At 35.7% G+C, this 15,000-nt stretch overlaps 2 protein-coding genes across 5 annotated transcripts in view; one reads left to right on the top strand and one right to left on the bottom strand.

The window, feature by feature from the left end:
* Positions 1-7,470, bottom strand: part of LOC306859245 (PC4 and SFRS1-interacting protein-like) — a 19,696-nt gene extending 12,226 nt beyond the window's left edge. For 2 of the 3 annotated variants that reach the window (XM_079400185.1, XM_079400187.1), the window contains exons 1-8: positions 7,305-7,465; positions 6,958-7,050; positions 6,790-6,851; positions 5,623-5,761; positions 4,371-4,856; positions 3,499-3,679; positions 948-1,150; positions 646-875 (exon numbers count right to left, since the gene is read on the bottom strand). In XM_079400185.1, coding sequence (XP_079256311.1) covers positions 646-875; positions 948-1,150; positions 3,499-3,679; positions 4,371-4,856; positions 5,623-5,761; positions 6,790-6,851; positions 6,958-7,050; positions 7,305-7,322 — 1,412 coding nt within the window. In that variant the 5' untranslated portion in view covers positions 7,323-7,465. Of the gene's footprint in view, positions 1-645; positions 876-947; positions 1,151-3,498; positions 3,680-4,370; positions 4,857-5,622; positions 5,762-6,789; positions 6,852-6,957; positions 7,051-7,304 lie in introns of all 3 variants that reach the window. The other variant, XM_079400186.1, reaches the window with a different exon arrangement.
* A 171-nt stretch (positions 7,471-7,641) lies between these two features.
* Positions 7,642-15,000, top strand: part of LOC306859227 (coiled-coil domain-containing protein 171-like) — a 472,225-nt gene continuing 464,866 nt past the window's right edge. For both annotated transcript variants that reach the window (XR_013783285.1, XM_079400145.1), the window contains exons 1-9: positions 7,642-8,003; positions 9,133-9,292; positions 9,368-9,518; positions 10,629-10,803; positions 10,944-11,134; positions 11,703-11,849; positions 12,506-12,598; positions 12,692-12,852; positions 14,110-14,290. Coding sequence is in view for 1 of the 2 variants with exons in the window: in XM_079400145.1 (XP_079256271.1) it covers positions 9,156-9,292; positions 9,368-9,518; positions 10,629-10,803; positions 10,944-11,134; positions 11,703-11,849; positions 12,506-12,598; positions 12,692-12,852; positions 14,110-14,290 (1,236 nt within the window). In the remaining variant the exon portion in view is untranslated. The remainder of the gene's footprint in view (positions 8,004-9,132; positions 9,293-9,367; positions 9,519-10,628; positions 10,804-10,943; positions 11,135-11,702; positions 11,850-12,505; positions 12,599-12,691; positions 12,853-14,109; positions 14,291-15,000) is intronic.

Consider the following 15,000-nt stretch of genomic DNA (forward strand, 5'->3'; position numbering starts at 1 on the left):
CTTTGGATAAAAGCGTCTGCTAAATGACTAAATAAATAAGAGCTCTTAATTTTGAACTCTCAAAGTGCATTAGATAGAATAATTTAATTTTAAAACGTACAAAATTTTCATTTTTCCCAATTCTTAATTTGTCTTTCGCAATAAATATCGTATCGTGGACTACATATCGCAATAATATCGTAAAGTGAGATTTTTGTGTTAATTTCATTGACAAATAATTTCCTCAGAATTTGTCAATTACATTTTTTTTAACCAGCGAAAACGAGACAATTACGAACTAATACTCGTTTTGAATGACAAAAACTATGACGAAAATCTATTGTCATTTTCACCAACGAATAAAAACGAGAAACAAATGATAGGGAGGGATGATTTGGGAAGAGATTCATTCAGAGCGAATCTGCTGCGTGGTTCGGAGGGTGTACATATGAACCGGCGGGACATAAGCTAACATACACTTACTGCACATCTCATAAAACGTTAAAAAATGTCAATATCTGGGAGTAAGAGAAGAGCAGGCATATGGATAAATTTGACGACGCAAGAGAACTCAATTCGGTCTGGTTTTCTGAGCGCAGACACTGAAGCAGTGCCTCTCACAAGTACTCTTTCTAAAACTAAAAACCATTCAGATGACTAACTCACTCGGTGCTCCTGCGGTCATGTTCTCCGTTCTGCTCCAGATCTTTCTCCTCCTCCTCGGCCGAGGGTTTGACGGGGCTCCGGGCCCCGCAGCTCCTCTCGGGCCATTTCTGCGGCTCCTCGTGGTGCGCCGTCTGCTCCGTGCCAGTCTGTGTCTTTCCTCTGGTGGAAGTCACCAATCCCTGCAGCGACTTCAGCACGCTCTGCCTCTTCTCAGCCAGGATCTTGCTCCTCTGAGAGACACAGACAGACATCAGACCGCTGCTCCTCCTCCATATCGCCACAGCGCACTCGCCCGCTCTCACCTCTTCATCTACCGCTTTGTTCTCCTCTTTTGTGTCGTCCTGCTTTTCAGAGACAATCAGAACGTCGCTCTTCGTCTGCTTGGGTTTATTCACCGTCTCTGTCTGTTCAGGCTTGTCTTGTGCGTCTATCTTCTTGACCTCGCTCTTCTCCGGTTCTTCTGGTGCAGGCGTCTGCTCCTCTGTGAGCCGTTTCCTCTTTGAATCTATAAATCCAGCAGCTCTGATCAAATAAGCAGCTTTTTATGGTTATATTAACCCTCTAGATTATAATCAAAATTTAGAATAACAACATTTAACTTCTGTAATGGGACTTATTTCTGAAGCAGGAAATATATCAAGCAGGAATTGATTAGATATGATATTATTGCTCAATATTACTCATCTCTGTCAGTGTTACATCAGTGTCATCGCTGCAAACCGCCAAAACAAAAGTTTAGCTTAATCTGAAGAAATTATGACAGAAATAAATTACTATTGGAAAACATACTTCTTAAAGTAGTAATGAAACGCATAATTCAAAAACACAGAATTTGGGAAAAATATAATTGATTAATAATACTAATCAAAATCGATTGGATTGCACATGATTTTTGATGATTAAGATGTAATTAATACAGAATTTTAAGAAAATTCAAATGGAAATTAAGAATTTGGGAAAACATAACTGAATTTGATTAAACATATTTTTGGATTATTTAAAATGTAATCTTAAATATATATACACATATAGGAATTTCACAAATGTTTTCTCCATTTTAACAGTAAAATTCAAACAATGAAGTCAACTGATTAGACTTTTTTTTGAGTATTAAAATTTAATTAAACCATTACAATAAAATCCAAATTAAAACAGAAAATACAGAATTTGGGAAAAATAAAACCGAAATGGGGCTGATTTCACTAAAATTAAAATGACATTGTTGAAATTTGATAAATTGCATAAGTTTAATGATTACAATTAATTAAGCATGCATTATGATTACACAATTTTTTATTTTACTATTAAAGTGCATATTGCAGGTTATTTTTTTTTTTCAAATGAATATATAACCTTGTATTAAAATACCACATGAACCGTTAATGCAGGATTTGAAAATGTTTTACAAGACGCAAGGGCACAAATTTAGATGAAATAGTGAGGCTTTCCTTGACAGTTCTCAAAAAACGCTTTTTTTCAACATCGCGTCAAGCGGCGTCATATTACGTCACATGAGGGAGTCGTGTGCCACACTCTGCTTTAAGCGCGCGCGAGTCAGTGTGTTTTCGGTAGTTATTTTTATTTCAATTTATCATTGTCATGGTAAATTATTGTGTTTGTGGAGGTTGCACAAACTCCAGCCTGTCAGGACATGGAGTCCACAGGTTTCCTATCAAGAAATAGTCTGGTATCTTCCGGGCCTCGGTGCGTTAGTGCAGCTGAAGAGACTGGACTTCACTAATGCATCTGCTTCAAACACCGCGGTGGTGTGTAACTTAACAGATGTGATGGAGGCCAAGTGGAAAAGCATGGTCAGCAGTGAATGTGATCTAAACTTATCTAATGTTATCTAAACTCAAAAATGTGTTTATCTCTCTCTCCTGCGGTGATCACGTAACGTTAGTGTCGGATATTAACGAGTATGACACGCATGATCAACGCTTATTAGTTTCTATTACTGGTAGTATCAATACTAGCATTGCTATTCCTGATTACATTAGCTAACGTGTGTATATCTCTAAGCTAACACTGATCTCTCACCAAACACCTGCCCTGTTCTCCTCACATCAACTCAATGTGTCTTCTCTGACCGTTGTTCTGTCTAATCCTGGCCTGTGCTGCTCTCTTGGCTGCATAGCAGGCTCATCATTGTATCTGTGGTCCGTCATACGAGTATAAATACACATTTAACATTTCCTCAGTGGCCAAACTGTCATTGCAATCCATTGTTTTCCTGTGGTTTAAATGGACCGCTCTCCCTTTTGATGGGTCACGTCCGGTTTTGGCGCGTTTCAGATGCGGAAGTAAAATTCTCTCACAAAAACGACTCCAGAAGCATTAATAGCGTATTTTAAAGTATATTTTAAACTCTAGTTCCTACAGTATTTTTCTATACATCGACTCACTGGAGTCTCTAACCTGCAATATGCTCTTTAAAGCAGAATTCAAAAGAAATAAAATGGAAATCACAGAATTTGGGAAAATAATAAAACATAAGGCTTAAAAATAAATTTTTGATGCAAAAACCTTTGAAAAAAAGCCTTTTTTGTTAAACTTATAAAAAATTATAAGTTTCAAGGTTGCAATGTTAATGTTAATTTAATCGAATGGAATCCAAAAAAAAATTAAACTGGAAAAAATTAAAAAAATTAAGAATTTTGGAAAAAAAATAAAAAAGGCAAGAATATGAATTTGAACTTGGATTTTTTTGTTTGTACTAGCAAAATAATATAATTAAGTTAATTTTAATTCACATCTGCTGTATTGCAGCTTTAAAATAACTCACAAAATGAAACAAGTAAAGCCTATTAAACAGATTTCATGTCAATTCTCAATTAAAAGACTTGAGTTCACCTGCTGGGAGGGAGGAAGGGGCGGAGCTGTTCGTCACAGGAAGAGGAACACAAGCGTCTTCCTTCACGTCAGACTCAGTTTGTGAGCGTTTCCGTTTCAGAGCAGGCGGCTTCACTGATGTGGCAGTGATTTGGTTTGTGTTCTGGGTCAGATCTGCAGTAGAGCGTGTGATCCTCATGGGCTGGAGGATTACAACACAAAAAACAACATTAACTCTTTCCCCACCAGCGTTTTTTTTTTTTTTTTAATAAGCCAGCCAGATTTTTCACCAAAATATTCTGGGGGCCATTACATATTATTGTATGACTATCTGAACATGCAATACATCAAAATTAAGATCAGACCCTCTACTTTAAAAAAAAAAAAAAAAAGTTTTATTATAGCTTCAAGCATTTTTTTTTTTTTTTTTTTTTATCAACACTTGAATGTAGGTAGGTTTCATAAAAAAGCAACATTTTGAGCAAAAAGCTGAGAATCGCATTTTTATCAAATACTACATCTGGATCATATTCAGTAATATTATCATAGCAAAGATGCAGTAGATGTCTTCCATCAGTATCCCAAAGCTTCACAGGCCTTTAACACTTTCTGGATCCACATTTCACTCTGTAACATCAGGCAGTTTTCATTCATATGCGGTTAGTGTTGATGATCGCATTATTTTTCATATGCATATGCTACATATGATATCGCTCGTTTCTGCTTCTTCCTGGTCTGTGTTTTTGATCGGCACTTTCTAGACTCATTCAGGAGATGCATAATAGCGCCCCCGAGCGTTTAACAGAAAATTCTGTGTTTGGCAGGGAAAGAGTTAACAACTCATGTTCTGACATAATCCATTTTAAAGGTTGCTAAACTCGCATCACACAAACCTGCTTGAGATTATGAGCGTCTATCCGTTTCTTGGCGGTTGAAATGATCTGTCTGTTCAGTCCGTGTTTCCTGCGAGCAGAAAACGTCTTTGCTGCAGCCGCTCGTCTCGCTAAAATGATCTTTCTGGATGGTAAAATCCTCCGTTCAGCAACCGTCTTCACTGTCGTCACTCTCCTCGCAGGCACGACTTTATCCGTCTGTCTCTCGTCTGGCGCGACGGTCTTTGTCACCGAATCTCTGGAGCGTGTTGATCTCGTTACAAGTGTTTTATCGTCTGCCGGCACGACGGGTTCAGACTTTGTTTTGATAGTTTTCACAGGAGTTTCTTTCTTACGAGGCATCGCTGCGTTTGAATCGCTCTTCGGCGCTGAATCCTTACGGGATCCGGTCTGGTTCTTGGCTTCGCTCTGATTTTCTGCTTTCTTCTTTGTCCTGTCTTTCAGTTTCAATCGACTCTCTGACAGTCGTTTCACCAGCGCTGCTTTCTGTCACAAACACAAAACTAACGGTTAGGGATGCACAATATTGGATTTTTTCCCCATATGCCAGTATTTTTCAACTAATTTTGGCCGATACCGATATATTTCCTCCATTGATGTAATGCTACTAGTGCTGGGAAAATAAATCGATTCTGAGATTTCCAAATGCATTGCGATCCTTTCTGGAATCGATTCTGAGGTTAGTTTTGAACAGCAGATGGCGCTGCATGCTTCAGAAACAGCTGTACTCTGTTCGTTACAAACACTTGAACCTAAAATAATCATTCATAAAATTTGCAAAGGTTGAAATGAATTACAGGGGTGTTCACAGTGGACTGTTTACATTCATCTCGGGTCATAAAAGCATTCTGAGCCGAGGTGAGATTACAGAGATTACAAGCGCTCTTATTCATCAGCATTTGAGTGTGTGGATAAAAACTAGAGTAGAGCGCCATCTGCTGTTAAAATCTAAGATCAGAATCCATTCCAGAGAGAATCGTGATCATTCAGAAGATCTCAGAATCCATCCACGAATCGCTTCTGCATCGATTTATCGTCGCTGCCCTAAATTTCTCCAAATCTGATGAAGAAACAAACTCATCTACATCTTGGATTTTCTTTTCTGGGTGGACTATTTCTTTTAAGTCAGAGCCATAGATGGCCCAGTAAACCACTGTTTACATTTTTTCCCCCTTTGCCATAATGAAAACATACCAAACCATGATTTTTGTGTACCGTTACATCTCTAATAAAACTATTTATAAACACTGACCTTTTGACCTCTGAGGCCCACACCCGGGTCGTTCTCGATCTCCCACATGCCCTCCTCGAAGCCGCCCCGTTTGTTTGGCCGGCCGTACTTCTCTTTGTTTGGCCAGTAGGGGATGATGTCTTTGGGGAAGAGGAACGTTCTGGAAGAGGAGAGATGGAGACGGTGCTCAAAACGCAATACTAATAACTACTAAATCCTGCGATGCCTAATAGTAAAAGACACAATATGTAAGCATTTTACATTTACATTATGCATCTGGTAAATGCATTATCAGAAACAACTTTCATAGCATTCAAGGTACTCTAAATATTTAATCAGTTCATGCTTTCCTAAAATAAAACACATGACATATTCATTTAAGGTATTAAAGAGTTTTTTGTTTGTTTTTATTTTGTTTCATTCTTTTCTTTCTGTTACATAGAAATACATATGTACAGCTATAACATAATAAAAACTAGGCCTATTGTGCCTATAATGTTACAAAAAAATGCTGTTCTTTTTAAATTTTCTATTTGTACACACAAACATTTGCATGAAACCCGCGAATGTTTCCACGATCAAACCATGATTCTTCAATAATTTTCACACTAATATTTATTATACATTTACGAACAAATAAAACCACACGTATGCAAAAAATCACATGCTCTGGGTAAACATTTTAAGATAAAATTTTACACATGTATTTCATTCTGAATATATTTAATCATATACAGTAAAATAGTAAGAAACGCTGTGTTATAGTCAGGGTTATTATAGTTAACTAAACTAAAATCATTAAAAAAATATTAGAACTGAAACACAAAATATTTTTTTTCAGCTAGTGGCCAAAGGTAATATTTCTATTTTCTATGTAGTTTAAGTTAATGCACTAAAATTAATTAAAATTATAAAAACTAATAATATGACAAAAAATATATAAAGGCTGTAAAAGTATCTCAATGACATTAAAATAACTCTGGAGCTGCAAATGGCTAATGTTTGCATTCTGAGCACAGCATAAATACTATAAATACTATATCCGGCAGAAAGAGAGTAATATGATACTACTCTATTATGATACACTCATTCTGAATAAAACACACAATAGATAACACATGCTGATTTAATGTGTGTTTTGTTTTGACTGTTTCAGAATGAGTGTGTGTGTGTGTTGAGTTTACTCACGTCGAGTGTGTTCCATAAAAGAAGATGGGGATCTTATTTTTAGGGGGTTTTCCTTCACCAATCTGAGAGACATATAAAACAACATTTGAACAGTCAGATTTTAATTGACCTCATTTACTGTAACGTTATCTGATGAATATGCCTTATATCTGCGGTCCATAAACTCACCCTGGCAGGCCAGAAAGGATAACCCTTCATCTTAGCAAACACTATGTCCCCTGGAGTAAAATCATCTGTGGTCTGATCATATGTCATCTTCATCTGAGAAAATAAAGGGTTAATTAATAAAAACAGAACTCATTATGTGTCACCAAACAATAAACAAAACACTGGACAAGCAAATACATCGCTTACACTCATAAAATTAGCCTTATGGTTATGAACTTGCTTCTTTTAAACAATAATATGCTTTTATTATCATTTAATTTCTATCGACACTTAAGTAAATAAAATAACGTTAGCGGTGTTTGGCTAGCTCAGGCTAACATAAGCATATTGTGTTTGTAAAAACTCACCTTCACTCCCTTCTGCATATCTGCTCACTCAGAAACCACTCTATAAAAACTCAGATTTAAAAACAAAACGGAAAACACGCGAATTAAAAAATATTATCACGCAATGAATGAAAAGACTTGGGAGACCTGCATGAGAATCTGTGTCTCCCCTCGGCGCCGGTGGAATAGTTCGGTCCGGCTCCCGCTCAGAGCGACTGAGGAATGTACCACTATTGAGAGAGGGGGGCCAGTGGATTTGTAATTTTTCATAATATAATTAATAACAGGTTTCTTCTCAATATTAAGCTTTATTATTACGTATTTTAGTTTATGTGTAATTATTCGCGAATTTAAAATTATATTCGTAAACTGAAAAGCAAAATTGCATCACTGTTGGTTAACGTCGGTCGTTAAATAGTTAAAATTCCGCGGAAGGAAGCGGCGAAATGAAGACGTTAAAAATATTTTAACCCTTTATTTAGTCATTTAACTAAATAAAAACATGTACGCGTTAATTAAAAGTAAACGGCGGTAAATGTTTTCAATATATTTCGCGCTGTTTTGGTTGTTGTCATGGTGATGGCTGAGGAGGAAATATGGCGTCAGATTCAAACCGGCGCTGAAGGGGTTTTACAATAACACGGATTTAAACGTTTTTATTTCGTTTCACTTCAGTATGTCATCAAACACTGATGTACGAGCATCACAGGCCTTTAAATAGTAAGTTGGTGTTTAGTTTTACTCATGTTATTTCGAACTAACCGTTTATCGCTTTTAGAAACAATCAAACAAACAAACAACGTGAATTTCTTTAAGTTCGATTCGATTTTATAGAGAGTAAGTTATTATGTTTTGGCATTTTACTAAACTGCGTATATTTAACACGTGGTTTTTGTCAGATTGTCAATCTGGATTTAAATGCGTCTCATATGTAAAATCACAGCTATGTTGTCCTTCTGTCAGAGTTAACTGTAAATCCATCTGAAACATTCATGTGTTTTATTATAGACATCTTTGGTAACTGTTATCTCTTTACTTGAAGACGTCAATTGTAACGTTAATGCATTATACAAGTATTTTAATGCATTAATTATGCTTTGCAATGCACCTTATAATGCATTTTATGAGCCCATGAACAATGTAACACTTCATAATATATATATATATATATATATATATATATATATATATATATATATACACACACACATTGTTGCACCTTTAGAAAGTACTGTATATTGCATTACAACAGATGACAAACAAGCAATTCAACATTTAACGAATGGAAACTTTGATTAAAACTATAATGCATTACAATATTGGATTATGAATACCTTGCAATACATTTATAAATGAATGCTTTAAGTAAAGTATCTGTGTCCCTGCAGCACAAAAGCAGTCATGAGTAACACAGGTATATCTGTAGCAATAGCCAACAATACATTGTATGGATCAAAATTATTCATTTCTCTTTTATGCCAAAAATCATTAGGATATTAAGATCATGGTCCATGAAGATATTTAGTAAATATCCTACCGTAAATATATCAAAACTTCATTTTTCATTATTAATATGCATTGCTAAGAACTTCATTTGAACAACTTTAAAGGAGATTTTCTCAATGTTTAGATTTTTTTGCACCCTCAGATTCCAGATTTTCTAATAGTTGTATCTCAGACAAATATTGTCCGATCCTAACAAACCATACATCAATGGAAAGATTATTTATTCAGATGATTTTCAGATTGATTTCAATTTAAAAAAATTGACCCTTATGACTGGTTTTTTGGTCATATTTGTTAATAATAAAGTGATTATTCAGAGTCTAATGATGCTCTTGTTTTGCAGAAGCGTAGCGTCACGTTGACCTCATGCCCACAGAATCACCTGCCGTTCGTCCACACCATGGCAATCGGGCCAAACGTAAAGACCCTGTTTCCACCCTGCAGGCGTCTCACCCGCGAGCCGCGGCGCCGTCTGCGCAGAACTCCCAGGAGGAGATCAACAGGTTCCTCTGAGACTCTGTTACATGTTTCTAACATGTTAAGATGCGTGTATACAACCTGGTTTGGTGTGTTTGCAGGCTCAGGGACGTGATCGATCGGCTGCAGAGAGACAGACGGGACGCTGAGAGAGAGACGGGTGAGGATTTTAATCTCACAGCTGAGCTGAGGTGGAAAATTAACCAGCTGGAACAGGAGAGACTGGATTTCACTTCCAAGCACAATGAAGAGGTATATCACGCTGTCAATCAGACAGCAGATTAAGGAACAAACACATGCATCTGGCAGATGCTTTTATCCAGAGCGACTTGCAGTGCATTAAAAGTATACATTTGATTAGTTCATCCGTTCTTTGGGAAATGAACCTATGACCTTACTGTAGCCCACAATTCAAAAGTGATATTAACCACAATTTTTACAGTCTTGAGTCATTATATTATTTTTAATTAAATATGATTAAAATGTTAAATAGAATTTGAAATAGTATCATTAAAAATAACTTTTATTTATAAAAAAATCAATAGTGAAAATAGTGTAAAAAAGTGTACAAATAAATCCAAATTGATATCAACAACAATTTTTACAATCTACTTGCTTTCATTATATTACTTCTAATTAAATATAATTCAAATATCTAAAATAAAAATGCTAAAAATTCAGCTTTGAAATCACAGGAATAAATTAAATTTTTATAATATTTTCAAATAGAAATATAAAAAATATATTTCAGCATTTTTCTGTTTTTACTGTACTTCGTATCAAATAAATGCAGGCTTGCCGAGTAGAAGAGACCTCTTAAAAAAACATTTAAAAACTTACTGTTCAGAAATATTTGACTGGTAGTGATTAATAAGAACAGTGTAAAAATGAATCAAGTGTACAAATAAATAAAAAGTGATAAACCACAGTTTTTACATTCTGCTTGACTCATTTTATTACTTAAATATAGCTAAAACATTAAATATAATTAATGCAATTATTTCAAATGTGATCATGTAAATTATACACTCTGTATAATATATACACTGTACTTGTTACATGTTAAAATTCTTACTACAGTAATAGCAGTAAATTATGCAGAATTACATGCAACAAACCCTAAACCAAACGTAATCTTATAAGCGTGTTAAAATTACTCACTACTTAAATGTATTATTACACTGTAGACTTATTATACAAATAACGTGTAACCGTTAACTTCTACCATCAATAATTTCAATTATGCATGTTATGGTTATTTTCTGATTATTAATAATTTGTTTTATATGAAGCACTTTGAATTATGATTGTGTCTGAAATGTGCTTTATCAATAAACGTCATGTGTATGGTGTGGCCTGCAGGTGGCGCAGTACGAGGTGCAGCTGGCGCGGTTGCGAGCGCAGGTGGAGCGCGGCGAGGCGCAGCGGCAGACGATGGAGTACGACATTGCTGTGGTGAGGAGAGACGCGGCGGCGGAGAGGAGAAACACTGAGGAGAAGATGAACGACCTGAGGAAAGACAACCGCGGTCTGGACGGTGTGTGTGTGTGTGTGTGTGTGAGTGAGTGTGTGTGTGAGTGAGTGTCTACCCTTATCGTAATCAAAGCATTATTCGGTGTTTGTGTAGGAATGACCATACTTGATTTTGATATTGTGTGTGTGTGTGTGTGTGTGTAGTCCTCAACTTGGAGCTGCATCAGAGGGTATCAGATCTACAGAGATCTTTAGAAATAACGCAGCAGGCGCGTGAGGATGACCTTAAGGGCCTCCACACGGAGCTGCACGAGAGAGACCGTCTGCTGCTGAGTGCAAACACTGAGAACGACCTGCTGCAGACCGACAAGAGCCAACTACAGACACTGATACAGGTAAATCTCTATCTATCTACCTACCTACCTACCTTTCTATTTTATATTAAGTTTGGTGTCAGTAAGATTTTGAAATGTTTTGAAAATGTCTTCTGCTCACCAAGGCTGCATTTATTTGATCAAAAATACTGTAAAAATTGTGAACTATTATTACAATTCAGAACAGCTGTTTTCTGTGTGAATATGTGTTAAACTGTAATGTATTTCTGTGATGCGCAGCTGTATTTTCAGCATCATTCCTCCAGTCTTCAGTGTCACATGATCTTCAGAAATCATAATAATATACTGATTTACTGCTCAACAAACATTTCTCATTATTATCAATGTTGAAAACAGTTGTGCTGCACAATATTTTTGTACAAACTGGGATACATTTTATTTTTCAGGATTCACAGATGAATAGAAAGTTCAAAAGAGCAGCATTTATTTGAAATAGAAATCTTTTAGAACATTATAAATGTCTTTACTGGCACTTTTGATCCATTTAATGCATCCTTGATGAATAAAAGTATTCATTTCTTTTTTTTTTTAAATCATATTGACCTCAAACATTTGAACTTGTTAACAGGAACAGAATGACACTCTACAGAAGCTAAAATGTGAAATGGAGAGAATGAAGAGAGACAGAAAAAAAAATACAGAGAAACTGAAGCATAAATCATCAGAGCTGAACCGCAGCACGGAGAGAGAAGAGAAACTGTGCTCTGATCTGGAGGTGAGTGTGATGATCTGTCAGGAGGGTCACATTAGTTGTCTAACGATTATGTTTTTTGATGATCAATATCTTAGAGCAGGATGGCTGATGTCCAATAGAAAGCTGATATGATATATCGCATTATTTTTAATTAAACAATAAGTAAATAACACATGCATTTGCTGATATGTAAATAATTTATGTATTTAAACAGTTGCTGAAATTACATTCCTATTTTTAAAATAATTAGAAATAAGTAAAAAAAAATTCAGATAGCAACTTCTTGATTCAGTGGTGTGTATACTTGCGTATAAAAAGCTAAAAACGCAGCTTTATTTGACCCTCTAACTCTAGCACTCTCTATTCTAATTCTATTTTATCTATTCGTTTTATATAAAAAAAAAAAAAACATTTGCCCCTCTAGCACTCTATTCGTTTTCTAACTGCTTGTTTCCTTTAACAAAAAAAGCCTCTAACACGAGCCTTCTCTATTCTTTTTCTGTTCTGTCTATTAGTTTTCTTCTTATTGTATGTATATGTGCAAAAAAATAAATCTGTGTGTAAAATAAATTGTTAAAAAGAACTTGCTCCTTTTAGACTTGCACTCTATTAATTTACTAACTGCTTGTTACTAACACTAACTTCTCTATTCTCTGTGTGTGTGTGTGTGTGAGTAGGCAGCTCTGCAGAAGGTGAAGGTTCTGGAGCAGAGTGTGGAGTTGGAGCGTGCCGCACACCTGCAGTCTAAATTCAACTCTGAGATCATCCAGGTAACACAGGTGTGCTTATGAACTTGCACACTCAGTCAGACTGCAGCTGATCTGTGTGTGTGTGTGTGTGTGTGTGTGTGTGTGTGTGTGTAGACGAGGATGAGGGATCTGGAGGAGGCTCTGGAGGTGGAGAAGAACAGTCACGCTGAGGTCTCGTCGCATCTGGAGCTCCTGAAGCAGAAGTGTGGAGAGCTGGAGAGGGCGTACGATCACGAGAGAGACAAATCACGCGACACAAGCCACAAACTCACACAGTAAGATCTCATCTGTATTTTCAGCATCATTACTCCAATCTTCAATGTCATGTGATCCTTCAGAAATCATTCTAATATGCTGATATGATTGACTACATGATATAATACATGTTATAACTAGGGCTGTCAGTTTAACGAAAAATAATGCTATTAAAATATTTTAACGCAGTTAACACACTGGCCCCGCCCCCAGACCTGTACGTCATCTTACATTTCGTACAGTTGACTGTTAAAAAATATGATGCAGGGCAACAACTCCATATGCCCTAAAATTCAAGATATTGGGGCAAAAAGGCTCCTGCATGAGTTTTTGTCTCATTTATACCATATGATAAGCGATATCAGATATCACACGAGCAGGGAGAGCAGTATCACACAAGTGCTGTTTTTGAGTGCAAATGTGATTTCATACAACAGTTCAGTAAATAAGTTAATATTGTTATATTTTCAACACAATATTATCTGTTTTTTGCTCAGTTTTGCCAACAAAAATATTACGTTTAAAGCCACAGCATTGTTCTGTGTCTGTGAGCAACACAGCGGTGATTCGTTTCTGAATGAATCTGCGTTTTGAACAAATCATGTGAATCAATGATTCAAAGATTCTTTCAAAAAGAGTCGTTTACTGAATTCCTGAATGAATCAGCTGTTTCAACGACTCGAACGAAGACATTTACTGACACCTGCTGACAGATTTAGTTTCTTATTTAGAGTATTATTTCATAAAAAAAAAAGGGACAAATTTATAGGGATAGTTCACCCAAAAAATTAATTTGTCATCATTTACTCAAACCTGAATGACTTACTTTCTTTTGTGGAAAATAAAAGAATGTATTTTGAAGACTGCTGGTAACAAAGCTGTTTTGGTTACCAATGACTTCCACTGAATGAATGAAGAAATCTGAGATGTTTATCAAATTATCTTCTTTTATGTTCCATAGTTTATGTTAGGCCGTTGTAGCCTAAACTTATATATGTAATAAATGTTATGTTGAATCAATTAAAATATTTATTTCTAAAGCTTTCTATTAGTACTTACTACTTTCTCATTTAACACAAAAATAGCTTTAAATAATCTTTTGGGGGTATTTTCACAGCTAAATGTAATTTGCAAATAATTACATTAAGACATCATGTAATTTAATTATATAAAATTTTTTCGATCTAATTATCGATCGACAGCCCTAATTATAACACAAAATGTAATGTAATATAAAAATGATATAAAATTAGTGGACGTGATGTTGGTATGTTCAGGTTGGAGAAGGACTTCTTGACCATGAAATCTGATCTGATTGGTCAGCTGGATCAGGAGAAGGCTGCATCTGCTGAGCTGATTGGACAGTTAGAACAGGAAAGGGTGGAGTCAGTGAAGCTGTCAGTCAAACTGCAGGAGCAGGAGAAAGTTTGGACAGAGAGACAACAGGAAATCAGTCGGGTAAAAACACACGCTGTCTCTCTCAAAACTGCTAAAGACATTTTTTTTATTATGTATGTGTGTGTGTGTATACAGGGTTATAGTTATAGGGACATACATTTTTATAATTTTAAAATATATAAAAGTTGTTTTATTTTTTTTATATATATATATATATATATATATATATATATATATATATATATATATATACATATACTTGCACACACGCACATGCATGCATGCATACATATCAGGGCTCTAGACTCATTCTTCCCACTGGTCGCACTTGTGTGACTAACTTTCTCAGTTGGTCACACAAGCACATCATTTAGTCGCAATTTTTTACTTGTTTAATTATTATTTTTTTTTGTGATACAACATTTGAATAATCAATGCATTAAGAGCCCCGGCATGGTTTCATTTTCGTTTGAATCTTCTGTAATAGTCAAATGAGTCCCTCGGTTGTCCTCAGTGTGAAAATATGAATCTCAAAATCATACAGTCATTGTTGGAAAGGGTTCACTAAAATACTGGAAAACCAAAGAATTTGTGGGAGCTGAAGGATTTTTCTGAAGAACAGAACTGTTCAGGACAAACAAGGGACTCATGAACATCTATCACTAAACAAAAAAAACAAGCAGCTGTGGATCGTTCAGGTAACAACACAGTATTAAGAATCAAGGGGGTGTAAACTTTTGAACGGGGTCATTTTCATAAATTAAACTATT

This window comes from Barbus barbus (genome assembly GCF_936440315.1).
Source record: "Barbus barbus genome assembly, chromosome: 40".
NCBI classification, from domain to species: Eukaryota; Metazoa; Chordata; class Actinopteri; order Cypriniformes; family Cyprinidae; genus Barbus; species Barbus barbus.